The 24,935-nt window shown below is 47.0% G+C and overlaps 4 protein-coding genes across 12 annotated transcripts in view; 2 read left to right on the top strand and 2 right to left on the bottom strand.

Annotated features, from left to right (window-relative positions):
* SBNO1 (strawberry notch homolog 1) overlaps positions 1 to 1,633 on the bottom strand; it is a 34,291-nt gene extending 32,658 nt beyond the window's left edge. The window contains exon 1 of one of the 2 annotated variants that reach the window (XM_064168984.1): positions 1,454 to 1,633. The gene's annotated coding sequence lies outside the window, so the exon portion shown is untranslated. Of the gene's footprint in view, positions 1 to 451; positions 545 to 1,453 lie in introns of those variants that run through there. The other variant, XM_064168985.1, reaches the window with a different exon arrangement.
* A 127-nt stretch (positions 1,634 to 1,760) lies between these two features.
* Positions 1,761 to 24,935, top strand: part of SNRNP35 (small nuclear ribonucleoprotein U11/U12 subunit 35) — a 44,180-nt gene continuing 21,005 nt past the window's right edge. The window contains exons 1-2 of one of the 7 annotated variants that reach the window (XM_064168377.1): positions 23,058 to 23,162; positions 23,902 to 24,913. In XM_064168377.1, coding sequence (XP_064024447.1) covers positions 23,905 to 24,702 — 798 coding nt within the window. In that variant the 5' untranslated portion in view covers positions 23,058 to 23,162; positions 23,902 to 23,904 and the 3' untranslated portion in view covers positions 24,703 to 24,913. The other 6 variants (XM_064168381.1, XM_064168379.1, XM_064168378.1 and 3 more) reach the window with 6 other exon arrangements.
* KMT5A (lysine methyltransferase 5A) lies at positions 6,173 to 16,461 on the top strand. Its single transcript, XM_064168376.1, has 8 exons — positions 6,173 to 6,380; positions 6,706 to 6,800; positions 8,889 to 9,045; positions 10,449 to 10,662; positions 11,433 to 11,517; positions 11,883 to 11,942; positions 12,907 to 13,097; positions 14,236 to 16,461. Exons 1-8 carry the CDS (start codon positions 6,242 to 6,244, stop codon positions 14,444 to 14,446), a joined length of 1,152 nt encoding a protein of 383 aa, XP_064024446.1. The 5' UTR covers positions 6,173 to 6,241; the 3' UTR covers positions 14,447 to 16,461.
* RILPL2 (Rab interacting lysosomal protein like 2) lies at positions 18,321 to 22,990 on the bottom strand. 2 transcript variants are annotated; one of them, XM_064168383.1, is made up of 4 exons: positions 22,655 to 22,990; positions 21,523 to 21,674; positions 19,104 to 19,214; positions 18,321 to 18,622 (listed from the first exon to the last, which is right to left on the bottom strand). In XM_064168383.1, exons 1-4 carry the CDS (start codon positions 22,988 to 22,990, stop codon positions 18,598 to 18,600), a joined length of 624 nt encoding a protein of 207 aa, XP_064024453.1. In that variant the 3' UTR covers positions 18,321 to 18,597. The 2 variants fall into 2 exon arrangements, with proteins under 2 accessions (XP_064024453.1, XP_064024454.1); XM_064168384.1 differs by lacking the exon at positions 18,321 to 18,622 and having other exon boundaries at positions 19,126 to 19,214; positions 21,466 to 21,674.

The raw sequence follows: 24,935 nt of genomic DNA, 5'->3' as shown, positions 1-24,935 counted from the left end.
TCTGTGCTTTGCATCATCAACTACAGTTTTTCAATTTAGGGAGAAAGAAACCCAAATCTTGCAAAACAGTTACATTTAAATAATTTTAATCCAAACACAATCTATGTACTCTAAATCAAAGGAGTCTGTCACCAACTTAATTCTCAATTCCAGAGGAAAAAAAAAATCACCTGAATGTACACCACAGTCTAAATTTATCCAGTTTGTCATTTAAATCTCTTTTTTAAGTGTTTAAAATATTAGCCCCACGTCTAACAGGTATCAAACGTCTAAAATCACCCTACGGGCACCTGGATTAAAATAAAAGCGTTGCAATTTATACCTTCAAGCACAGTGTGGTATCTGTTCGCCTAAAACCAATAATGAAACAACCGAAAAAATAGATGAAAAACCCACAAGGCCTCTTCCCCTTCAGTCTGTAAGGGCATTTTTATGTTAAACAATTACTCACCCTAGCAACCTCTCTTTGAGGTGCGCTCGTTAAGAGTCGCTGGACTTTGAGGCCGGCTCTGTCGCTACGACGTTCAGCCCCACCGCTCGCTGCCTGGGAGCTGCGGGGCCCCCACAGGACTCAGCGCGGCTGGACAGCCTCGCCAGAGGGTCCCCGGTTCCCAGCCTCGCCACCTTCCCCACCAACACGTGTTCCCGACATAAACTTCCGGGTTGGGCTAGAATTGGCTGCGTAATTGTGTCCCAGGGACGACTTTTGTTTTCAGACCTTCATCTCCTTAATATCCCTTTAATAACACCAAGATCGCGGGGAAGGGCGAAGGGGTTGCGCCTCATGGCAGCCTTTACAGCCACCCAAGCACCATAAATCAACCCTCCCGCCCCCCTCCGCCTCGTTTCACCAGAGCGGCTCCATTTCAAACCTTAACAATTAGCCCAGCCGCGGAAAGGGCTCACAAAGGCGAGCGGCGCGGGCTGGGAAACGGCTGCAGTCCTAATGCCGTTTTAACCGAACAGGGCGGAGGGAGGGAGGCCAACCCCACCGTCGCCCCTCAGCCCCGCTGAACTGCTACCGAAACAGCCATTGCTGCACGCTCCCCCAGAGCCGGGGGGCTTCGCCAGCCGTCCTGGAGACCCCTCCGCCCCCACACACTTCCCTGCACAAAGTTTGCCCGACTCCAAAGGAAGCAGCGGCTCCAGTGAAACAGCTGCGCCCTCCCCCGCACGCCCCACCGCCCCTGGCCCACCGGGGACCCCCGGCGGGGGCGGCCGAGCGGCCCGCCCTGGGCTGCGAGGCGAAAGCAAACACGGAGCTCGCTGCTGGTACGGAGACCTCCTTTACGGACAAACCTTCCCGTATTGCAAGCACGGGCCCCGGTGCGCGGCGGCAGGAGCCTGACGGGAGGAAAGCCCCGGGGGCGCCGCGGTGACCCCGTCGCGCAGGAAGGGTTCTAAAGCGGCCACAAAGGCCTATCGCCCGAATAAAGGGTGGCACGGGACTCACTCTCTTCGCTCTCGTTCCTCCCACGGCCTGTCCTGGAAGTCTCCGCCGCTGGCCCCGCTGCCCGCCGCTTTCTAACTCACGGCCGCCATCTTTGCCCTCCCTCCCCACTCACAGGGGAGGGGGAGGGGAGGGGGCCTGGGGCCGCCCGCCGCGCCGAACACGTGACCACCGCCGCCGCACCTCCCCCCTCCCGCCGCGGCGCACCCTCCCCGCGTGACCAGCAGCCCCGCCCGCCGCTGGGGCGCGCTCCGCGCCACGTGACCCAGCCCCTCCGCCCGAGGCCGCCATGGTCACGTGGGCGCCGCCGCCGCTGCCTGGCGCCCATCCCCCACCGCACCGCCGCCGCCGGGCCCGGGCGGCGCTTCCCGCGTTCCCTGTCACGTGACATGCCGCGCCTCGTGCCTCCCTGCCCCAGCAACAGGGGAAGGGACCAAAATCCTCCCGCTCAAAAAGCAACAAACACGCGGCCAATCCACTATCCTCAAAAACCGATGTCCCCACGGGCGGTCCTAGCCTCAAGGCGGTGGTCGGATTCAAGACCGGCGATCTGAGCCCGGTGCCCGGTGGGTGGGGGAGGGGAAGGTGGAGGCGAACGGCTGCACGCGGTCACGTGACTCCGGCTCCTCCAAGATGGCGGCTGCGGAGAGAGACGCGACAGGCAGCGCTCTCGCGAGATTCGCTTCCTTCCCGAGGCATCATGGGAAGGCAAAAAGCCAGCCAGCGGCCTCCCGCCGGGGCGCGGAGCGGCGGCAGTGCGCAGGCGCAGTGCGCACCGCCTGAGAGCGCCTGGCCATGGAGCTGGAGGGTCGGGGCGGGCCGGGGCGGGCTGGGTGCTGCGTTTGCTGCTCTGTCTGCAGGGGCTGCCGGTCTGAGCATGAGTGATGCCGCCTCAGCTCCTGCCCACCCCTGCTCCGTCTGATGAATGCGTCTCCCTTTAGGTGGCCCCATATCTCCGTCCCGCCGCTGTTGGTATTAGTGTGCCTGTGGAGCCGGCGCTGGGCTCGTCGTCAAAACACTCTGAGGCGGCCCTCTGGAGCTCCGAGTAGTCTGAGGGTGGTCGGTGATACCAGTCGTAGAGATGCCTATAGCTCCCCCGATTTCCCTCAGCAGTCCCACGACACTTCAGTGTTTCTCTCGCAAGAACTTCTTGGACTTGCTGTGGCAGAGTGAGTGAGGGAGCGGTGCAATGCAGAGGGCCATCACTGCTGACTACCCTGTGAGAATGCCACACCTTGGAGATGCGCTGGCGATGAGTCGTCCCTTAAATACATTGGAAGCTGCTAAAGCGAAATTTTATGCTGCAAGGAGACTGCTACACATGAAAACCTGATGACTTGAAATAACTAACTGAAAACCTGATACTAGGTCTACTTTCAGAGACATGATTTTAGTACTTAAGGTCCTCAGACCAACATCAAAATGTTTTCCCAGCTGTGTAAGACTATGTCATATTTTAAGAACTTCAAACTAAAATTGAAGCAGACATCAATGAAGTGTGGGCAATGGCGAAATCTGCTTTAAATGTCCACTACTACCCATTCTGTTTTAAATAAGTTTACTTATTTTATCTTTAGGCAAACTTTACAAGGATTAAAACAACCAATAAAGGATTAGACAGATTTAGGCTAAGCTATTTAAAGACAAAGTAATGTTAATTAAACGGACTTAAGTAATTCAGATTAATCACTGATGCTTCAGACACTAAATGGAGAAAAAGACAACAGAAGTCTTGCCAGAGACAAGAAAATACTTAAGCAACAGTTAATATCTTGACTATTGCACTCTACGCACTTCAAGGCACAATGAAATACAGTTCATGTGTGCTCTATCTAACGTTAAAAGCATCGAAGCAGCTCCCTACAATCATGGCAAGAAAGTGATGTTTTTGATGTCTTGTGCTGAAAAGATAGTTATCTGGCAGGCCTGTGATCATCCTCGACTGAGAGAGGTGAGTAATCCCACCGGCAGCGTGAAATTAGCACGTGTAGAATTACCTACAGGATCCTGTTTCATAAGATTTTGCATATAAAAAGGATCTCAATGAATGCACTTAAGGTGATCTTTTTTTATCATTGATAGATACTATTCTGGACATAACTATATTTTTATAATCCATGAAATTTAGTTAGCACCTACTGGCATTGTGTCATATGACATCATAAAATACTGTTGCTTAATGTAACACAAACGTCACCTTTAGGGTACTGGAGAAGTACAATGTCTGAAACACACAGTTAGGTTTTCATCTTGTGAATAAGTAATTTGTGTGAATTTAACTGCAAACATGACTAGTGCCATGTGAGATCTCCAGCAAAAGCTTGCTGTCACAGGGAAGTATTTAACAAGCACCTAGTTGATAAAAGAAATTGAGATTTGAATTTAGCAAATAGTGGGGGTGTTTATTTTTTTAACTGTGTTGTTAATTTAGACTGAAGACATTGAAGATTTTTTCCTTTCTAAATAAATCGAACGTCTTGCTCATCAATTTTTCATCCCTTCCCCCACAAAGCGATTTCTCGTTTTCCGCATTAAAGTGTGGTGCTCTCACGAGCTGCTCTTGCAGTACTACGGGAGATAATATTTAGGTCACTGGGTTTTAAAGCTGGTGCCAGCGGGAATCGTGTTGCTTGCTCCCTCTGGAGTAGAGGAGCCGGCCGGCACTTTGTCATGTGTTGAGTGTCCTGAGTCACGGTGACTGCAGAGACGCGTCTTCTTTTGGGCTATACCTTATCTGTGATAACACTTCACTTCTCCTCGGGGCTGGCTTTTTGCCCATAACTCCCTGAAGCGAGCTAAGAGGGTAAAACCAGCACGTTTTCCTTAATTCCTAGTAATCCTCCCGTGCTGGCAGTAGAGGCCAGTCAGAGATGACGTTGTTTCTTTGTTGCTCTAGGGAAGATAATGACTTAGCTTGCTTGGCCCTCTCGTGGCGGCCCGCACAGCTGCAATGCAAACTCGGTTGCTTTGTTTAATACACGTATTTAAGACAAATATTAAACTACCCAACACACACCCACACCCCCACCCCCACCCCAGGCTGAGCAAAACCACAGCAAAGATGTTTCCGGAGCTTGCCCAAGGTATTAGGAACAGTGTTCCTCACTTACTGTAAGAAGGAGATAATCATTAATGATTTATGATGGATTTTCCCCAGTCACATCCCAGCTGTATGAAATGAACAGTGTGGAGTGGAAAAATCAGACCAGTGTCTGCTGGGAGCTCCAATGCTGTTTTGGAGAACCTGGTGTACCTGCCATAATAGCATAATAGCGACGTTCATTAGCATGATGCCAGCTGGCTGCAGCCTTGAGTCCCACGGAGTTCACAGGAAAACACCAAATGTGATTTGGTTGTGTGTGTGTGAAATGCGTGAACCTTCTTAGTGGAGAGGCAGACATAAGGAACTATGGTGACAATGAAGAGCTGGGCTCCTTTTGCCTTTTCTCAACGTGCTTGGTTATGCAAAAAGCTATTACAAGAAGAGGTGAGTGGCCTGAAACACTGTCCTGCCTTTTGGCATCTCATTTGCCGTGACACACAGTCATGTTTTTTCCACTCTACACTGCAGCAGGACACCCTGGGAAGGATGAGGACATCCCGGGCAGAGTGAGATTGTCACCTCTGGGCATTTCTTGGTGAAGCCAACTGTTGTTTTGGTTTTGGGGGGGGAGTTGTGTTTTGGGTTTGCTTTTTTTTTGTGGTTTTGTTTGTTGTTGTTATAGTTGTTTTTTCCCTTGATCTTCTTAGAGAAAAGTATAGTTTTCAGTTGTAATGCCATCCTCAACTGGCCAATTGTGTCACTCTGGGAATGCCTGTATGGCAGGCAGCAGCCTATGGGTTTAGATAAGCCTTCAGTGGAAAGTCATCCCTTTTGACCATGAGCTTTGGGTCAGCTTATGTATCAGGATCCATATCCTGAGCACTCACAGATACCTGTTAGAGTAAGTCTTCAAAGGGTTAGCAGATGACTAATCATACACTGTTGCACAATTGTAAATGCCTACTTAACCTGGGGCACCAAGGAGGTTCCGTGTGATTTCCTAACTGCCATGACATCCACTAACAAGAAACATGCAGCATCCCTGGATCCATGTGCTGTCTTGCCTCATTGCTTTACTCTTGCAATCATACTTCCCTGATTTTGGATTCTATGTTGCTAGACTTGTTGTGAGCTTCTGTACGGGCTACTGAAGCTTTCTTTGGGGATTGCGCAATACTTGGATATTATCTGTTCTCTAGACAAGCTTTAGAGATGGAATTAATGGACATTAATTTCACTAGGGACACTGAAGATAGACGTTGCATAAAGCAGTTTAGTAATTTCGCCGATTAGGAGTTTTTACAATTTTGCTGGGGTTAGGGGTCCCTCAGAGGCGGAGGTGTCTGTGTGCGCCCACAGCAGGGGAGCTCGGAGAAGCCGAGATCCACGTGCAATTCGTCGAGGTGCAGGAGGGCAGAGGTGTTGGCGAGACGGCGCTAGGCGGTGCTGATACGGCTCCAGACGAGTTAGACCTCCACCCCCGTGTTCCGCCAGGCACCGCCGGGGCCCGCTCCTGGTGGGGCGTCCTAACCACGTGGCGGGGCTTTGCCGCGGAAGGGCGTGCCTTCCCGCGCCGCCAATCAGAGCGCCGCTTGCTCTTCGCACGGACCAATCAACGCACAGGGAACGCACATTTAAACCCCGTTCCCGGGAGTAGTGATCACCTTCCGTGTGACTTGGAGAGGGCGGGTGCAGCGCTGCGCGCCAATCGAGGGCGCGGACGCGGTTATTGTCACGCTGTTAAACCAATGGGGTTGCGGAGGGGAGCGCGGTGTCTCCCTGCGGAGCGGTTGGCTTCGGTGGGGGAGCTCCTCGGGGACTGTCCGGGCAGCCTGGCCGTAAGGGGCTCCCGGACACCGGGCCGCGCCGCCGCGATCATGGCTAAAGGTGTGCGGGCGCTGCAGTGAGAAGGAGTGGGGCCAGGGCCCAGCGAGGCCAGCGGCGCAGCGGGCTGTCGCTTAGGGTGGGGGCCGGGCGGCGCGGGGCATCTCCGCGGCACGAAGGCTCCTCCCGGGAGGCGCGGGGTGCCGGGGCCGGCGGGACTCCTCCCCCGCGCGGTGTGCGCAGCTCGCCGGGAAGGGGCTGGGCCGCTGCGGCTCGCCCTGCCGCATCCAGTCCTTTAAACATGGCGCAGGCGGCGGTGGCCGGGCGATGACCGCGGGTGACTGTGCCAGACATGGCTCAGGCGCCGATCTTTCCACCTTGTTCGTAGGGAAGAACATGCCCAAAGCCAGGGCGGGTGGCACGGAGGAGGCGAGCCCCGAGAACGCTGAGAGGAAGGGCTCCGGCCGCCCCAGGGCCGGCGGGGTAAGCACTGCCGGGGCCTGGACGAGCAGGGTGGGTGGCTCATGGGGTCTGCAGTGCCCTCAGCTTCTCCCTTTAGGACGAGAGTGCCGGCGTGAGAGCTGCCCAGGGGAGCTGCAGGGCCCCGGGCACCGGCCTTCTGGGGCCTCTCTGGTCATTCAGAAATCGGTTCACTTTTAAGTGTAATCGACTTTCCCTGCGTTTCCCTTTGCCCTGCCGCTGCTGCCCTGCAAGCACGAGGCGCTGCCGAGGCTGTCAGTGAGCAGTCAGGCCCAGGGCTTAGCAATCCCTCCGTGCCATCTTGCCTGCCCTGTAGTTTTGTTACAGGCAGTTGGTCAGAGATGGATCGTGGCTTTGAATTTAATGCCCTGTGAAGATAATCGTGGTTATTGCATCAAATCTTAGAGCTGCTTGAGAGCCCCTCGTATGTCTCGCTGAGCTGAGAAAAATCTCTGTTTTCGAGGGTCTTAAGCTGGCACAGACAAAGACGTGGCAGCCGCGTTTCGGTAGCGCCAAGAGCACAGCAGGCAGGGAGCTGGGAATGAGGGGAGGAGGCTGTGCTGGGAAAAATAGTTGTTCGCTTCCTGTTAATGGTGTACTCAAAGTCCGAAATCTCTGCTGGCAGGTGGATTGCTGCAGTTCGCTTCTGCTGGCTTTCTTCACAAATGCTCATATTTAAACTCTTCACCAAACCTCGAGACCTTTGCAGTGCAGGGTCCACTGCTTGCAGTTGTTAAAATAGATTTTTGTATTATTTAATCCTTAAATGCCCCATTTTATTTTAATGAGCAAATTGTGTCATTTGTAAGTCTTTCGGAAGCGTAGAGGCTCAGGGAGTGCCTCGCTTGCTTTTTCTTAAGCTGTTCGACTGTACCCTTAATCTTTACTAATGTTTATTTGTGGAGTAAGATTTGAGCCTTTATCTGGTCTTGTTTTGTGTGTGTATTATGTATGCTTTAACTTTGTTACTCATGATTATGTTAATTATTAAAATTATCTAATGTATTCTATTGTGTGCTTTGTTTACTTCTTTAGTGTTTGTATGACTACTTACACTGGAGCATCGAGCTATATTTGAGTTTTTTTTTTTACTAATGGTAACCTTGGCATGCTTTTGTTTTAAAAAAAAAGGCATGTTTTTATTTTAACTGGTTTGTTAAAGTGCTTTCAGAGTCAAACTATAGCCAAGAAAAACTCATTCTGGCCAATTTGCATCTATTTGTCCAGACGCTGAGATTTCATGATTGGAATCTGTATGCCCTACATACATAGCACAGCCAAACTTGGTGAGGTGGCAGGGGACTGTAAGAGCAAAGGTGACACGAGTCTGCTAAACTTTGCTAAATTTGATACTGCTCACCGTTGGTGTTCTTGGAGCCTGAGCCAGTGTTCAGACCCTAGTCTCTGGTGTCTTGCTGCGCCAGAGGGCTTTGCCATTTTCCAGGATGGGCCAAAGTGCTTTATGTAGACTCCTTAATGTTTCTTTTGCTGTGGACAACTTTTACACTTTGTTTTGTGGAAATATAGTGGATAAAAAGATAGTGTTGCTTTACTCTGAGAAGTAGCACTCAAGGCAGACTGCAAAACTGATTCCTGTTTTCTGTGTTGCTCAGTAGAGCATATAATTAACTGCAGTAACATTTGACACCTCATGAGAGTTTATGGGTAAGCTCATACTTCTCTGGCTATGAGTGGCATGCTCTAAGCTTGGGCAGTTTTTGCTGTGTTATAATTATTTTTTTTGGCTTATGCTCTTGGAGGCTGCCTTCCTCCTGAGGAGGCCAGGGTTGTGTTGTTTCAGCACCAGAGTTCATACTGTGAAACACAAGGGGGAAGATGGAGTTAGTTATGACTACCCTATCCTGCCACGTTTCATCTGAAAGTCTTCTTGGACTGAGTTTACATTAGTAAAGACCTGTTAGCACCGTTATGTTTTCACTTGGAAATAGCAACAGCAGCAAGGAAGATGCATTAAAGCAGCATAATTTGCATTATCACAGCCAGCCCTGATCTTTGCAGAGTGTTGTGGATACTAACCTGAGGTTCTTGACATCTCTGTGAAGTTCTGGTTTTTGTGTGGGTCTATTTTAGGAGAATGTGTTTATTGGTCAATCCAAAATCTACAGCTACCTGAATCCTAACAAAACTCCTGGTGCTCGCTCTCCACTTCAAGAGGAAAACTCTGTCATGTATCACGAGGTGAAATGTCAGGGCAAAACATTAAGTGAAACCTACAGGAAAGGAGATGGTAAGAACAAACTTTGGATTGTTTGTCTCATTAAATGTGCTTCCTCCCGCAAATTGAAGGCCAGGCAGCTCCTCTGGCCCAGCTGCTTTCCCAGTTCTGCCAATCTATTGGCAAACTGGGACTCTACAAAGATGATGCTGCCTTTATCCTTTTCCAATCTTAGATCAAGAGTTTACCAGTTCTTTCCCCCTCTGTTTTCTGTCTGGTTATGTTTGTCTCTCTAGGTATAAAAAAGCTAATGCTTTTGCAGTCAGTATGCCCTAATCTCCCAGCAATTCTGTTTCTACTCTGATTCTTCAGGGCAGTGTTTGGCAGTTAATCTAACTTTTTAGAGTGTCCTCAGTGTTTTCATTCCCTAGAACTGGTTTAGTCTATAATTTGACTACTTTATGCTGATTTATATAAAGGCAATTCAAAGTCAAATGCGATAGGGGTACTGGTAGACGAAGAAATAATTCTTAATTTCAGGATGAAATAAAGACAGGGAAAAGGAAGAGCAGATTGTGGAAGCTGAGCCCCAGGCTTCATAGCTGCTTCACTGTAGTGACTGGAAATGAGAATGTTTCATGAGTTTATGGAAGGGGATGGAAAGGGAAGCTAGCTTATCTTTAAAGGTGCATTTAATAACCTTGGGAATTTGTCAAAATATTTTCATGCAAACACTTCTAGCAAGCAGGTATTTAAGCCCCGCTCAGAGTGTCAGGTTTTCTGGAAACTTTAGGCTTTCATCTCCTGATGTAGCCCCCCAGTTTTGACAAGAAAGTGAAAATGGCTTTTAGCATGTCCAATTGCTGTGATCTTGCAGCTGTGCTTCATTTCTCCTATGAGATTGAAGCATCTGTTTTAGCAGATGGAACAACTGTTAAACCTGGTGATCAGCTTTAAACAAAACCCTTACTCAGCTTTAAGCCATTCTAGCCTACCTCTAAATCAGTTGACTGAGAGGGAGGATGTGGTTATATCAAGGTAGGAGACATGCAACTGAGAACATACTGGTTGTGTGATTTTGACTTCTTGTAAGTGCCAGAAGCTCTTTAGCTCCCGCGGATTTTGTTTGAGTAGTACTGGCCACTTGGTACCAGCATCCACAGCTACTGGTCTCAGCAGTGTGGCATCCAGAGGCTTCCTTTCCTTCAATGTAGGATGTTAGCTTATGGCAATATGATAATTTGGGATGCCAGATGCAGACTCAGCTTTTTCAAACCTTGCACTGAAGGTGCTGCATGTTCAGGTTAAGCAGACTCTTGGGTTGCAAACCTAACTGGGCTCTAGCAGAAAGAGACTGTATCATTCCCGTCCTCTTTCTCCTATTTGACAGAACTAGAGACCGTTAGAACTCATTTAAAGCACTCTCCTGTAGTTGATCCCCAGTTCAGAGCCTTACTTTATTTTCCTGTCACCAGAAAAAAGGAATGGTGGCAATATAATTGAAGGTGCTATGAAACCAGAAGACCAGAAGGATAAAGGAAGTGGGTGCAATACTTCAGTGCCCTCTGATCAAAACCAAGAAACTGTAGAAACTCAAAAGACTCCTCTGCCTTCAGACTGTGTTGCTGAGGCCAATGCAAAGCCAGCTCAGAAAAAGACAGTTAAAGCAAAACGTGGACCAAGGAGAAAGTAAGTGACTTCTCAATTTTTTGAAGCTTTTATTCTTTGTTCTTTTGCACCAGATGCTTTGATCTGCATTTTCCCTCAAAAGCTACATTCAGACCTGTAATAAATGTTGTGCTTATTTTGTTGTCTTTTTTAAAAGCAAATTATTGTGATGAAGGTACATGCAAATCTTAAAGGAAACTTCATTGTTATCTTTATGTCTGAAGAATACAAAATAGCACCTGAAGTATTTATCTGCCTTGCAGAGGATGTTTGGCTTTCTTGAAAGCAAAGTTAGTGTATTTTATCTCCAGTGAAATACTTGCTGATCACTTATGGGATCAAAAAATGTAATTAATGAGCCACTAAGACCTGCTTTTCTATGGACAAACGAGAATGTCAGAAACAGCAGCTGGGGGCTTGCTGGCTCAGCTGATGCTTTCTTGTTAGGTCACATTACTGCAACAGCACATTAATGAATTCCTTGCCAAACAGTTTTCATGACCTAAATTTTAGAGTGCCTTCTGGCAAGGCACGAAGGGGGCTTCAGACTTGCAGTGTGACCTTCGGTTGGTTTCCAGTGACACTTCATTCTCATTGCTAAAGAATTAGTGCTAGTGCAATAGAAATAGCGTGGAGAAAAGACGATGTAGCTTCTGACTTGAAGTGAACTGATAAGAAATGATGGTTTATTATTGATCACATAAAAATTTCTTACAGATATCTCTGTGCTAGAGGTGTAACTTCACAAATAGTTTGAAATACCTGCATTCTCTGCTTTTCTTATCCTCTAGAACACAAGGAAGACCACCAAATCGTAAAGTGACAGATTATTACCCAGTTAGAAGAAGTTCCAGGAAGAGCAAATCTGAATTGGAGGTAGTGTTTCTTGTTTAAAAAAACCAAACAAACCCAACAACAGTATTTGTAAGGGTGGTGGTGAATTAAATGCTTGAGGAAGTGTGTAACTATCTGTAAATGTTTTTCAATGGCCGAGTATAAATAACATTGTGCACTAGAAGTAATGTTTGGAAGATACTTAACACTAGGAAATGCTGATCAATTTCTTCGACAGAATCTAGCTGCTTGTCTATTTGTGGGGGGCAGAAATCTCTTTACCATCCAATTTTGCTAGAAATATGGGATGGTTTGGAAAAAGAGTGCCACTAGCTAATTATTTTCTTTCAGCTGTAGAATAAGCTATAAAATCAGTCAACAATGGTTTGTTCTTGTATCTACTGCAGACTGAGGAGAGGAGGAAAATAAATGAGCTAATTACAAGTGGGAAAGAAGAAGGAATGAAGGTAATTGTAATGCTGACTTGAGTAGCTGTGTACTGTTTCTGCAGTATATTGCTGTTCATTGGCTTATGCAGAAAGTAGCAGAGCTCAGCCTCAGAAGTGCTGCAGTGTCTCAATAGTGCAGCAGAATTGGAGCGTGTGCTTTCAGTTGGATGAACCTTGGCTCTGAAGGATTTGTATGTGCAACCTCAGTTATAAATATTGAGGGGGATTTATAGTCTTTACTGAAAATGCACTTCTCCTTCTATCTCGTTTTTTGGCTTAGCTTCCAGAAATTGAGTTCTCTCTAGTCTCTTCATTGTGATATGTTCAAAGGCTGGCACCTCTATATACTGTCTGTATGGTGACAGATATTCTTCTTAGCCTGCTTACAGCCACTTGCTGTGGGTCTTCATTATGGCTCTTGGGATAATGGGCTGTACTGGCTTTCCTTCCACTGCTAGCAAATACTACTTACTGGGACCAAGTGCTTCCCATTTGGGTTACTCTGATCGCCTTTTTTAGCATTTTAAGCAGAAAAGGGCCCCGGAAGTGCAGAAGAGCTGTGATTCTTGCAGCCTGTGGCTGACACTGTCACATCTATAACAATGGTAGGAAAACTTATCAGAATTCTCCAATTTACAGGAGGAGGCAGGAATAGTAAAGCATACTGGTGGGTAATAAATGTAATTTCTATGAGTGACCTTTTTATTCCTCTGACTTGTGCAGCTAATGGTGATGGTGCCTCTGAAATGGCAAAGATCACTGCCTCAGCTAATAGGTAGTTAGAAAGAAAAATTTATAACTCCTCTGTGTATGGTTTATTTTAAGTAACTCTTAGTTCACTGATAAGAAGATTTTCTATTAAAATACCTGGTAACTCAGGGTGCATCCCAAACTCATCCTGTATTTCTTCCACACTGCTGTGCATTGTGCTTCTTCAGCTTTGTCTGCAATATACACAGATATTTTCTTTTCAACTCAACAGATTGATTACATTGATGGCAAAGGAAGAGGAGTAATTGCTACTAAACATTTTAATCGAGGAGAATTTGTAGTGGAATATCATGGGGATCTCATAGAGATCACTGATGCTAAAAAAAGAGAAGCTGTTTATGCTCAAGATCCATCCACTGGCTGCTATATGTACTATTTTCAGTACCTCAGCAAAACGTACTGGTAAGCTTCTCTTCCCTTAATGGTAATTGTTGGGTGACATTGGCTTTGAATGCTGCTGAACCTTTTCTTGTTTTCATTACTTTTTTTTTGTGAATGTAAGCCATGAATTAGAAAATCATTTTGGAGCACTGTTTCATGGCCCAAGAGTCTCCTATATCTCTGGGCTAAAAGGAATGATAGGTGACTCAATGCCCTGTTCTCTGAAGTAAAGCCCAAGCTGTGTGGAGATGTGGACTTGCTTGGATGAAACTGCTGGTTCTGCCTGGGACTTCTGTCTGAGTGTATTCTTATGTAAAATTAACTCTTTTCCTGAGCTGCAAGATTTTTGTTTGAAAAGCAACATGGTCAAACTCGCTGGAAGAAAAACCTACATCTGCCTTTGACTGGGTCTCCTCCTTTCTCTAGTACCTGACACCCACCTCATGTTTATGCTTTGTCACTGTATTTGCTGCTTCATTTGCTCCACCTCTAGTTCTCTCAAAGCCTGTGTTCTTTCTGCTCCACCTCCAGTTCTCTCAAAGCCTGTGTTCTTTCCTTTTGGCTGATACTGCTACTGGAGTGTGGGTCACTTAACCTGTGTATTATCTTGAAGCAGCCTATGTGTGACTTGCTGTCTAAATGCCATAATGGTAGTTGCCACAACTCTTTGTGCAGTGGGGGGCACTAGAACTTCAGTATCCAGGTCTCTTAAGTTGGGTATGTAGCATTTAAGTCATTCTCAGCCTTCCTTGTAAGTACAGATGTGTGCAGTCTTGCCCAGTGGTATTGCATAGCTTGGGCACAGCGTTCTTGAGGGAAGAGTGTTTAAGGTGTCAAGTCTTTAGCTGATGGTCTACATCTGGATTCTGCTATTCTTTGTGATCAGTTGAGAGCTACTTGGAAGTGGACAACTCAGAATCATAGTCCAAAGTTGGTTTTCTGGGTTTTGTGCTAACAGTCTCTCAGCACTGCTTCAGCTTACCTGCATCGCTGTTCTATGCTGTCTGTTTAATTATAGAAATATTCTGTAACATTCTGTTTCTCCTTCGTTTTTCAAGCCTTGTGTGCACTCCACATTCTTTATCCCATTTGCGCTTTGTTTTTGCCTACAAGCGTGACTGTGATATGCAGCAATCCTGCACTGTTCTTGTTCTTTCAGTGTTGATGCTACAAAAGAAACTAATCGTCTGGGAAGACTGATTAATCACAGCAAATGTGGCAATTGTCAGACTAAGCTCCATGACATTGATGGTGTGCCTCATCTCATACTGATAGCTTCCAGAGACATTAAAGCAGGTGAAGAACTGTTGTACGACTATGGAGACAGAAGCAAAGCCTCCATTGCAGCTCATCCGTGGCTGAAACACTAATTCATCTTATTTGTGTTTTTTTTTCTGTTGTTCTGGACTGAGTGCTCTACAAGGAGTCAGTGGACATTTTTTTTTCCCCCCCGTCATCACTTCCCTCAGCTTTTAGTGGATGGCTTATGGTGTTCTGAGCTCCTTAAAAACTACCTTTTTGCTTTGCAGTATTTAAGTATCTATGACAGTTTCCCAGGCAGGCTTGAATAATTGATCTTAGATTGCCAAAACTTTTGTATCATAAGAGGAAACCCTCCCTAAAATTTGAATACTTCTGCTTAGTGACCAGTGCCAGTTGAGCATGAAGTTAAAGGCTTGCACAGAAACTTCATCAGCTGAGTTGTGCTTCTGCTTTCACAATGAAATTTCTTGCTCTGCTCTGTGGCATTAGCTTTATGACAGCAGATGTACTTCTGTGCTCTGAGTTTACATCCAATGGCTTGATTGCTTGTCAGACTGCTCTTTACAACCCAGTGCTAACAGAGTTCTCTTGAGATGGATGCTACTATCTGTCTCAATTTGTGATAGGAATCTATTTTTTCCAGTGTTGTGTCTCATGTTGGCAATGAACTTTAAATGCACTGGTGCTGAGGGAAAGGAATGGTCAAATTGGCTGCTTTCTTCAGAGCAATGACTCCGAGACAGATGAGGATGCATTTTGACCAACTAGAGTGATGCCAATTAGGAATGCAAAGACAGAACTTCACAATGCAAATCAATGTTTGACATTACTTACTTTGTAGAATATAAGATGGTACCTTTTTATAGTTGATGGCTGATTTTTGGAGGGGTCTCCCAGAGGATTTTAAAGGAGTGTAAGTAAAGGCTCTCTCAATTTTTTATTACCTTCCTATGCTAATTGCCACATCAGAAGCTATTTATTTACTGTGAATGCTTGAAGTATAGCATAGTGGTTCCAAAAATAGGAGTCACCTTCATATGCAGCTTCAAACTGTAGTGATGGAGTTCATGCAGTGAAGAAAGTAGATTCCTTATTGCCTGGCCTTGTAGGTCTGTCCAGCATGGTGTGGTCCCACTGTCATAAATGGGAGTTGAGCACTTGGCATCTCCTGGATGTTCGTAACATTACTGTCGGAGAACCAAATCTGTGATATAGGCAGGCAATACAATGCAGGTCCTTTATGTTAAAGATGAATTCTTACCAGTTGGAATTTTTGCCAAGGCAGGCTTGGCATGTGTGTAGATGAAAATGGCTGTGAGCCATCAGCCACACTTGCTGCTGGAAGGCATCAGCAAGGGATCTGTGACTGTCAATGTCTTCTGCTCCTCATGTCTTGAAGGCTGCTGCTGTTACAGCTAATGCCCTCTAGGACAATCTTACATGCTTGCCTATGTGATAGGTCAAACAGCAACAACATCCTGGTTGTGTGCTTCAGCAGCAAGAGAGGTGGCTTAGTGATGTATTTTTTAAATTAAAAACTTGAAGACAATGTCTCTGTAAAATAAAGACTATATTTATTACTGATGAAGTGGCTGCTATAGTACTCCATTGCAGATCATTAGCATTTTGAAAGAAAGCTGTGAAAATCATTAGCTGTTAAATGCTTTATATTATTTACTACTTAACACAAGGCAAGCTCAACCGAGGCAGCCTGTGTCTTTTCACCATTTCTGAAGAGTTAACTGGAGACCTGTTACTTTACAGGTACTGAGTTACAGGTAAGCTTTGTTGGCTGACTGATTTGAGTTGGCACAGATCTTTCTGTGGTCTCAGTAACAGAGACTACAGCAGTGTACAGTACCCTGTTTAACCAGAGCACTGCTCTTAGTCAAAATTGGAATAAAATGCTCCTTCTGGATTTTTTTTTTAATTTAAATGTTTGCTTGTTCTCTATCAGGTCAAAGAGCTTAAAATCTCTGTTCTTTCAGCACCACTTTCGTAAACAAGAAAAGGGGGAAGATCTCTTCCCTGTTTTATATAAGAAACGTCTTCTCTGAAATGCTTAACCGGTAATCAAATAGCACTGCATCAGAAGATGGTAATAAAGCTGATGTTGCACTGAGTATGTATCCTTTACTTCTCTAGGAACTGATGGATATATCCATATCAGACATTTCTAAAAATACTTTTTGCAGAAAGGTGTCTTTTAGATTGTTTTCTTTGTGCCTTAGAGGAAGGTTTCATCTTCTGACAAGGTGTCAACCGCTTAGCAGAGAGACATGCCCTTGGGCTGGGAGCTAAGCTGCTGTTACCAGAGTTGTGTGGCTTTGTCGGAGGCAGTGCAGTGGGTTGCTCTAACATGTCTGTAGCTTCTTCTGTGGCCCTGGCCAAAGAACTTGCTCGGGTTTTGAGAAAGAAGCTGTGCAGATCGCTTGGCACTAGCATGGATACAGCTGTGGTGGTTATAGGAAAAGACTAGCCCAAAAAGGTTGAGATGCTCCCTGTCAACTTTAGCTAACTCCTGCCTTTCTCTCTTTTTTTTTTTTTTTCTTATTAAAAACCAACTCAAATAGTAAAGAGTAATTGCAGCTTTCATTATGGTCTCAAACTAACTGCACAGAGTGGCCTAGAACTGTTCTAGTCTTCTGTATCTCCATGGCAGATTGTTACTTTTGCACATCTCACTTTAATCTGTGCAGTTTATTACCTGAAGCTGTTTCATTGAGACTCTTGTTAGTGTGTTTTGGGTCACAATTCCTCCCTCCCTTTTTAAGGAGGATTGGGTAGCACATCCTTGAATTAGCCACAGAAGAGGATGGAGTTTGGCGCACGTGTCAACATCTCTTTTCAGCTCAGATGTGTCTCCTGACTCTTGCAGATACGCAATTGATGTTGGAGGCTTTTGTTTGCTAAAGACAAAGCCCCTGCTAAGGAAACTCAGTAACTTCCTTCCCTGCATCGTGCTCTAGAAAATGCAAGCTAAGGCTTGCTAACTTTTTTAAGATGGCAAAACGACCTTAGCAGTTCTGTGCCCTGGGTAAACCAGCTTGCTTAGGTCAGACATCTTTGGCATTGTGTTGCAAATGTGCAGTTGTTAAATTCTCTCTGAAAGTGAACAATGGTTCTATCTTGGCAAAGCCACACTGTGTTGTGCATATGAGCAGATGTGTGAGGTGTCCTGTGTATTTCATGCTGCTAGCATATGAGAGGGAATCAAAAGAACTCAGCTTGCTTTTGCTTCTGAAGATAGTGAGATCATAGTTTGATACCTGTCACTGCTCCTTTTATGTCTGTTCAGACTCTTCTGCACTTTTAAATGTGGAACCTAATTGGTATTTTTTTTCAAGCAGCCTTTTCTACTCCTCTGTTTTCCGTGTATGCTTCCAGTAGTCATAAATCTATTTATTGGGGCAAATACACAGCTTGTGACAGCTGACTGAAAGAACAGACCTTATGAAAAATACAACTGTCTACTACAGAAGACATATAAGTATCAGAAATTAAATGCTTGGTGCATCTGTTCCAGATTGAGCACACCTGCACCTCTGAAAAGACAGCAGTGTTTCATGTGGGCGGAGCACAGTGCAGCAGCTTTTTTCCCTTGCTGTGCTCTTTGCCGTCTTTGATCTCAACTGCAATGACTACTTCTGTGTGTGCAGGAGTTCTGTTGTCACAGCCCAACTGTATCTTTTGGTGGGGTGAGGCGTGACAGACTTCTGCCTGTGTATCGTCCCCCATCTAATGCAAAAGCAGACAAAGGACAAAAAGCAATGTTGGGCTTTTCTTCGAGGACTTCAGTGTTGGTGTAAGGTAATTACTTTGCACCTAAGAGCAGTGGGCAGTGCACTCTGAATGGGTTCTTCCTTCCCAGTACCTCTCTACGAATACATTTGTGTCGGCACATAGCTCTTAAAATGTCTTTGTCGTGCAGCCACTTGGGCTGAGCATTTTGATAGGTGGACAAGATAAGTGGTAGTACGATTGTCAGAGGCTCTGTGTTTTTTATTAAACATTTATTTTCTATGTGTAGGTAACGTCTGGCAGGAATCTGTGAAATACAAAAAGTGTCTGTCTTGAAACAGTTTCCAAAACAGCCGAGTAAAATCTATTCTGAAAGAGTATTATACAACACAACCTTCACAAGATTATCCTCTACAGTAGAAGTGATGCTTTATCTTCCCATCCTTGACTTCTCAATGCCTCAGGGCCTCTCAGCAGTGCCATTTCTGAGCAGGAGTGGTTAAATTCTTGAGGATGCTCATTTTCCATGTTTAAAAGAGAACCTAAACAAATAAAGAAACCACAACATAAAAGAAACAATATACAACTGGAAATGAAGGAACATGCAGCGAGACAGACTCTGCTATTTTAGGGGACTTTAGGGACACTGCCGGAGCTTGCGGATACTGTGTACAGCTGCTTCACACAATGTAAACAAACCTCTGGGGACAGCTGGCATGTTCCCACAGCAGAGTCCCCATGTGCTAGCAGGAGCTACAAGTATGACATAGTTTTCCTCTGAAACACTTCTTTTTCCTAGAAAAAAGTGACGCCCTTCTTTCTTGCCTGGGCGGAGGTTGCCTCCCTCTAGAGTGCTTTTTCCACAGGAAAAGATCTCTCTATTAGGTTTTAATTTTACAGTGAGAGGAGGAGAAAACAATATCCAGCCAAGTAGGCTAAAGTTCAGAATTCATCCCTGGCTTCCCTCAGGGTGAAGCATGCCATATTCTCCTGTTCTGATAAAATGCTTGCAGTCAAACTTACAGCCGTCTGATGACTGTCTTCTCTTCGCTGTCCTTTCTGCTGCCAGGGCTGCTGCCACTGGCTGCTTTTTCCAGTTCTTCAGTTTGGTCCTTTCTCTTTGAGGCAATCCCACTGGGAAAAGAAGAGACGTGGATTGCTTTTTGTGGTTTTATGGTATTGCACGTGCTAAACCCTTCACTAGGCAGCCTAGGATATGAGGGAACGGGCATTCACAGGACAGGAGTGACAGCCTGGCCTCTTCCTTTTAACGAATTACTCTCATTTTCCTTAGATATTGCAGTGCAGTTTTGCTTAGGCTGGGATTCAAGGACACTGTAGAAGTCATAAGTTGTCTTCTCCAGAGAGGACGAACGGCAAATCACAAGAGCAGTGCAAGGGAAATGTAATTACATGTTGAATTTGCACAAAAGTCCCAAAATAAGGGTAGGGTGCTGACACAAATGGTGACTTTCTGCATGGGTGGATCTGTGGCACCTTCAGCACAGCCACAATGGCTGACACCACATGGTTGGAAACAGATGGAAGATTCCCAGGTGGCTGTTCCTCTCCCCATCCTACAGAGGAGGGGAAAAAAGGCTTTGCCCAAGCTGTGGATTTGCTTGTCCTACTTGGATGCTGCCATGCTCTTCAAGGTTGTAACTGTCTACTTTCAGCAAAAGCTTCCCTTTTACTAAAGCCTGTTTCCTCTCTTTGGAATTGGGTTAGTTTTTACCAGCCTGCATGCTGTGGTGTTTCACAGCATGCCAATCGATTGTCCTGAGCTGACCTCATTTATCTTGAGAGCAGAGTAGCTCAAATGGCTTGTGATTGCAGTGGCTGAAAGTAGCTAAGCAACAGTCAGCTGGAGTTTGGAAATCAAACAACAGGACAGCATCTAGAAAGTGGTGTGACACCAGGCATAGGATAATTCTGAGGCAGATTATCCTCTTACAGAAATGGGACTATGAGCTGTTTGGTGACACTGCAGCTCTCTAGTATCTGCATAACAATTCTTACTCAGAAATGATAAAAAATGTAATCCTTAAACACCATCAGTACCTTTAAGCCATTCTCTGAGGATGTCAATTACCTGATGCTCTATAAAGCTTATTTGCAATATACACCAGACATTTTAGAATGCATATTCATATGTATCCTCTTCCACTGCACAACTAATCTTTGTGGCCCCACAATTGTAATTAGGGGGTTATGTGATGTGTTTAAAGGGAAGATGGTTTTTGGGTTAAGCTGCAATGCCATGAGGAGATAACCACAGAGAATTACTTGAGGTGAAAAGCAGCCTTGATGCTCTCTGTGTGCACAGCACTGTGACTTGAATAATTAACTCAAATTAAAAATCAGCAGTGTGAACATTTTGAATTTAGCCTGCAATAAGCTGTGTGTCACAGCTGGGAAATCAAAACAAGAAGCCATTCCAGTGGCTGCACAGCAAAGGCAGGCAGCTGAGTTGGAAGAGCAGTGCCCCATGGTGCTGTGAGAAATGCTGTGCAGCACTTTGTAACTTGACTTCTTGGGTTTAACTTTTTGGCTTTACCTACTTCAGACAAGGCAAAGGGCAGGTTTACTAGATCTAAGACGCTGCTGCTGAGATATCTCAACTGAAATCTAATGTGCTTAGGCATTCCGTGTCTAAATTAAGAAGCAGTCACTTGCCCTAAAGACTTAATAATACAACCAGATGATGGGGGGCAGAGGTTGGGGAAAAGCAGCCTTGGAGGTAAAGAAATTTTCAACATCAAGAGTGACACCTGTCCTGCACACCACCCTTTGGTTCACACTGATTCTCCCAGGCTGAACCCTGCTAGAAAGATCAACCTCCTTTTCTGAAAATACTTGCTTTGTACAGCTCCAGTAGCTTACACAACCCTCTGTTTGCAGTCTTAAAACAAACAAGCCCCCTCCCCACAGCTTGAATGATGCTGAAAGGGCTTAATATTCTGCTTTCTAGATCAATGCCATACCCACTGTGGGAGCAAAGAAGCAGTACTTAAGTTGGCACCCCTGATGGCAAGCTGGAGGAGGAAGGAAATTCTGACTAATCCTGAGATGGAAACCCCCATGCTCTTTGGTATGTAGTGTGGCTTTAGATGAGAATGGTAATGTACAGCTGCCATGACTGCAGAGACGAGTCGATGTGCGTGAGAACCCAGGTTGTATGTGGAGCGGGAGTAACTGCAGGCTCACAGCAGTATGATCATGGAAACAGGCTGTAAACTTCCCAGAGTAGGAGAGAGGTGAATTTTAATATTATATTGCATAGATTTTTCTTTGCTGATTTGTAGGCATATTGGAAGCACAGGTGTCTCTTGCCCAATGGGGCAATGCCTAGCCCAATCTCAGTGCTCAAACAAGCAACACTGACCTCATAAGCTCCCCAGACATGACTTGTTCTTAGTTCTTTGCTGACTTCATGATATACCTCTTATAGCACTGCAGCTCCTCTTGCACTACAAGAAGCTGAGCCTTCAGCTGGTTACGTTCTTGCAATACATCTCGCAGCTCCTGCAATGTGAACCTGGGGCGATCTGGGTCTGTGAGGTCTATTACCATTTTATCTGGTCCAAGGCTGAGCTGTAAAATAAACAGTGGTGGTCAGGAGCCTGCAACCTCTCAAAACTTCTGAATTTTACTAGTTCTTAAAACTACTTCATGAACTGCTAAGTTCATCACAATTTTGCCTTTTTTCCCCCCAAGTAGTTCTTTTTAGTTTTTCCTGTTATTTTTGTATTTCCTCAGTGTCTGCATTTCCCAGCCAAGTACAGGGCCCCACTGTGACAGGCTCTGACCACAGCTAAATGCAAAGTCTCTGTCTAAAAGTGTTTGCAACCTAGTTTGTCAAGAAGCTGCTTTCATCTGCTTTCCTGACGATGAGAGGCTGAGCACTCTAATGTGACACCAAAACTCTGTAGCAGAAAGAGGCGAGAGCTGAGTTCTCCTTTCCTAATTTAAGACCTTTGTGGTTATGGCTTTTTTCGTTTCCCCTGCATAGAGTAACAAAGCTTTAGCGGTTGCATAAATGTCAAGATGTCTTGGTGGTGCCAGTGCTAAGAGCAGCACAGGGGTAGATTTTGCTCTGTGAAAGTCTGCCTGTGTCTGAACTCCTCTGTTAGCAGTGCCTGGTGCTGATCAAACAGCATGGTCAGTCACCACAGGGAAACAGGAACGAGGATCCACTTTGCGACTTGCAATCACTTTGAAGAACTCTGCTCTGGAAATAGTTTCAAGGCCTTTTACAAAGGTGAGAAGTGAGCCGGCAGAGACTCGTTCGCTGGGATAAAAGAGACCAGAGACTGTGGCAAAGGTCTCCTCCGACTGATCTGGCGTTTGGGAGGTTTCACAACTCGCTTGCGGGCAAGCGAACCGGCTGCTGACCCCCGGTCATGTTGATCTCACAAGACCTGAATAGTTAGTAGTTCTTTGCTGATATATAGATCTTCGCGATATACCTCTCATGGCATTGTTAACGCCGCTAACACTACAAGAAGCTGAGCTTTCAGCGGGTTACGCTCTTGCAATACATTGCTGGGGCCCGGCATGGCCCCGGCACCCACCTGCTGGGGGCTCTCTCGGGACCTCTCTTCCCGCAGCTTCTCCACCTCCCGCCGCAAGCTGTCCCGCTCCATCCGCAGCTGCTCCTCAGCGAGGCTGCTCTCGCTCACCAGCGCTTCCAGCATCTCCAGCACCCTCACAATCCTGAACTGCAGCCGGGCCAGGGCGGCGGACATCTGCGGCCCCGTGCTGAGCTGCAGCAGGTCCTGGCCCACCACAGAGGAGATGTCATAGACATCTCCGGCCGTTAGCTGGAAAGGGCTCTTCTCAAGAGCCCTCTCTGGGCCGCCATCCCCCTCTTCCTCCTCCAGCTCCTCCTCCTCCCGGCCCTGCTGCATGCCCGCCGCTACCTTCCTTCCCTGGGGAAGGCCACGCAGGGCGGTGCTGCCGGCGGGGCCCGCGGGCGGAGCGACCTCTGCCGCCCCCGGCGGTTTCTATGGAGGCGGCCGCGGCCCGGCGGCGCTTCCTGCTCCGGCGTTTGTCCTGTGAAGATACTATCCACCGCCAACGGTAAGGGGACGGCGAGGGCATGGTGAGGATGGGCCTCGAGTGGCTCCCGGCTGTGCCCCGGGCTGGGCCCCGGCACCAAGCCGCGTGGGACGGAGAGGGAGGTAAACGCGTCTGCAGTTCCCCCACGCCACATTCTCCTGGCCTGGAGAGGCGGCTCCGCCGTGCGCGGCCACGGCAGGGGTGGGTTTAGCGGCCGTCTGCTTGATGGGGACGGAGGGAAATGGGTTACAAAGCACCGCTGGGAGCCTGTTTCCCTGCTGTGCCGCAGCTGGCGAATCGGTCGATGCGAATGGGATAAGCCTCTCTCCCTCCGCGCCGGCTGAAGCGAGGTGAGAGGCGGGAGGCCGCGGCTCTTCGGTGTGGAGAGGCGGCGGGGGTCGGGCCTGGCCTGCGGGGTAAGGACCCGGCCTCTGGGCCCCCTCAGGTGGGACCGACGGGGCCAAGGTACCCTCAAGGTGGGGGAATGGGGCCGCAGGGCCCCTTGGGGTAGCGGCAGCAGTCCCGCGGTGCTCCGCAGGCGCGGGGCCGGTGTAGGGCCGCAGCGCTCTTAGCCGGGGGCGCATCCAGGCTGTCCCACACGACTCTGCGGCAAACAGTGATGTTGCCGGTTTGTTTAAGCTTGTCACGCTTTAGGGGGGGTTTAATGAATAATACTGTACAGCAGTGTGGAAAGTGCTTCTTCTATTACCAGCTCTCCCCTGAAATACCTGAATTGCAGTGCGTGTTGTTTTCTGACTAGGCAATGAATGACTGGGCCCCCATCGCAAAGGAGTACGATCCCCTCAAAGCTGGGAGCATTGATGGCACCGATGAAGAGCCCCACGACCGTGCCATATGGAGGGCTATGTTGGCACGCTATGTACCCAACAAGGGAGTTACAGGAGATCCACACCTCACCCTGTTCGTAGCAAGGCTCAATCTTCAGACAACAGAAGAGAAGTTAAAGGAGGTCTTTTCTCGGTATGGAGACATCAGAAAGATCCGTCTGGTGCGAGATCTGGTCACAGGATTTTCCAAGGGTTATGCCTTTATTGAGTACAAAGAGGAGCGTGCTCTCTTGAAGGCCCACAGAGACGCCAACAGGCTGGTTATTGATCAACATGAGATCTTTGTAGACTTTGAACTGGAAAGAACTCTCAGAGGATGGATTCCTCGTAGGCTTGGAGGTGGTTTTGGAGGTAAAAAAGAGTCTGGGCAGCTGCGGTTTGGAGGACGGGACAGACCTTTCCGAAAGCCCATCAATTTGCCTAGTGTGAAAAATGATTTGTATGGAGAGGGATCATCAGAGAAAAGGAACTGGTCTCGTGAGGGAACAAGGGACTGGAGAACAAGGGACCGAGACCATGAAAGGAGCAGAGACAAGCGATGGCCAGAAAGGGAACGGTCATGGACTTGGGGTGAAAGTGAGAGAGAAAGGGACTCCAAAGAGGAGAGGAGCAGAGGGAGGGAGAGGAAGGAGAGAGACAGAAAGGACAGGGATAGAGACTGGAGCAGGGAAAGAGATACCAAGAAACAAAGAGATGACGATAGGCATCGATAGATGACAGTGCCCTGGTTTTGGGTATGTTATCTCCTCTTACATCCACAGCATTTCAGTTGCTAATGTTGCCTTCAGCTGTGGGCAGCATTCCCGGATATGTGGTGTTACACTCTTGTGCCTGTGACTCACCTGTAGAAGCTCTCTGTAATTTGGTTGCTGTTGCAGTTCAGATGTGTTGAGTTGCTCAGAGAAAATAAACTTTTGTATTTCAGAGCTGGAGAATGCCGTAAGAA

Source organism: Pogoniulus pusillus, chromosome 30 (genome assembly GCF_015220805.1).
Source record: "Pogoniulus pusillus isolate bPogPus1 chromosome 30, bPogPus1.pri, whole genome shotgun sequence".
Classification (NCBI taxonomy): Eukaryota; Metazoa; Chordata; class Aves; order Piciformes; family Lybiidae; genus Pogoniulus; species Pogoniulus pusillus.
This window is presented reverse-complemented; position numbering and strand designations above follow the sequence as displayed.

Excerpts from the sequence above, each read along its gene's own strand:
- KMT5A (XM_064168376.1), top strand. The coding sequence starts at position 6,242 with ATGGGGTTGCGGAGGGGAGCGCGGTGTCTCCCTGCGGAGCGGTTGGCT. Across the intron at positions 9,046-10,448 it reads AACCTACAGGAAAGGAGATG|AAAAAAGGAATGGTGGCAAT; the intron begins GTAAGAACAAAC and ends TCCTGTCACCAG. Across the intron at positions 11,518-11,882 it reads AGAGCAAATCTGAATTGGAG|ACTGAGGAGAGGAGGAAAAT; the intron begins GTAGTGTTTCTT and ends TATCTACTGCAG.
- RILPL2 (XM_064168383.1), bottom strand. The coding sequence starts at position 22,990 with ATGCAGCAGGGCCGGGAGGAGGAGGAGCTGGAGGAGGAAGAGGGGGAT. Across the intron at positions 21,675-22,654 it reads CCCGAGAGAGCCCCCAGCAG|CTCAGCCTTGGACCAGATAA; the intron begins GTGGGTGCCGGG and ends TTTATTTTACAG. Across the intron at positions 19,215-21,522 it reads GAGCTGCAGTGCTATAAGAG|TGGGATTGCCTCAAAGAGAA; the intron begins GTATATCATGAA and ends TTCTTTTCCCAG.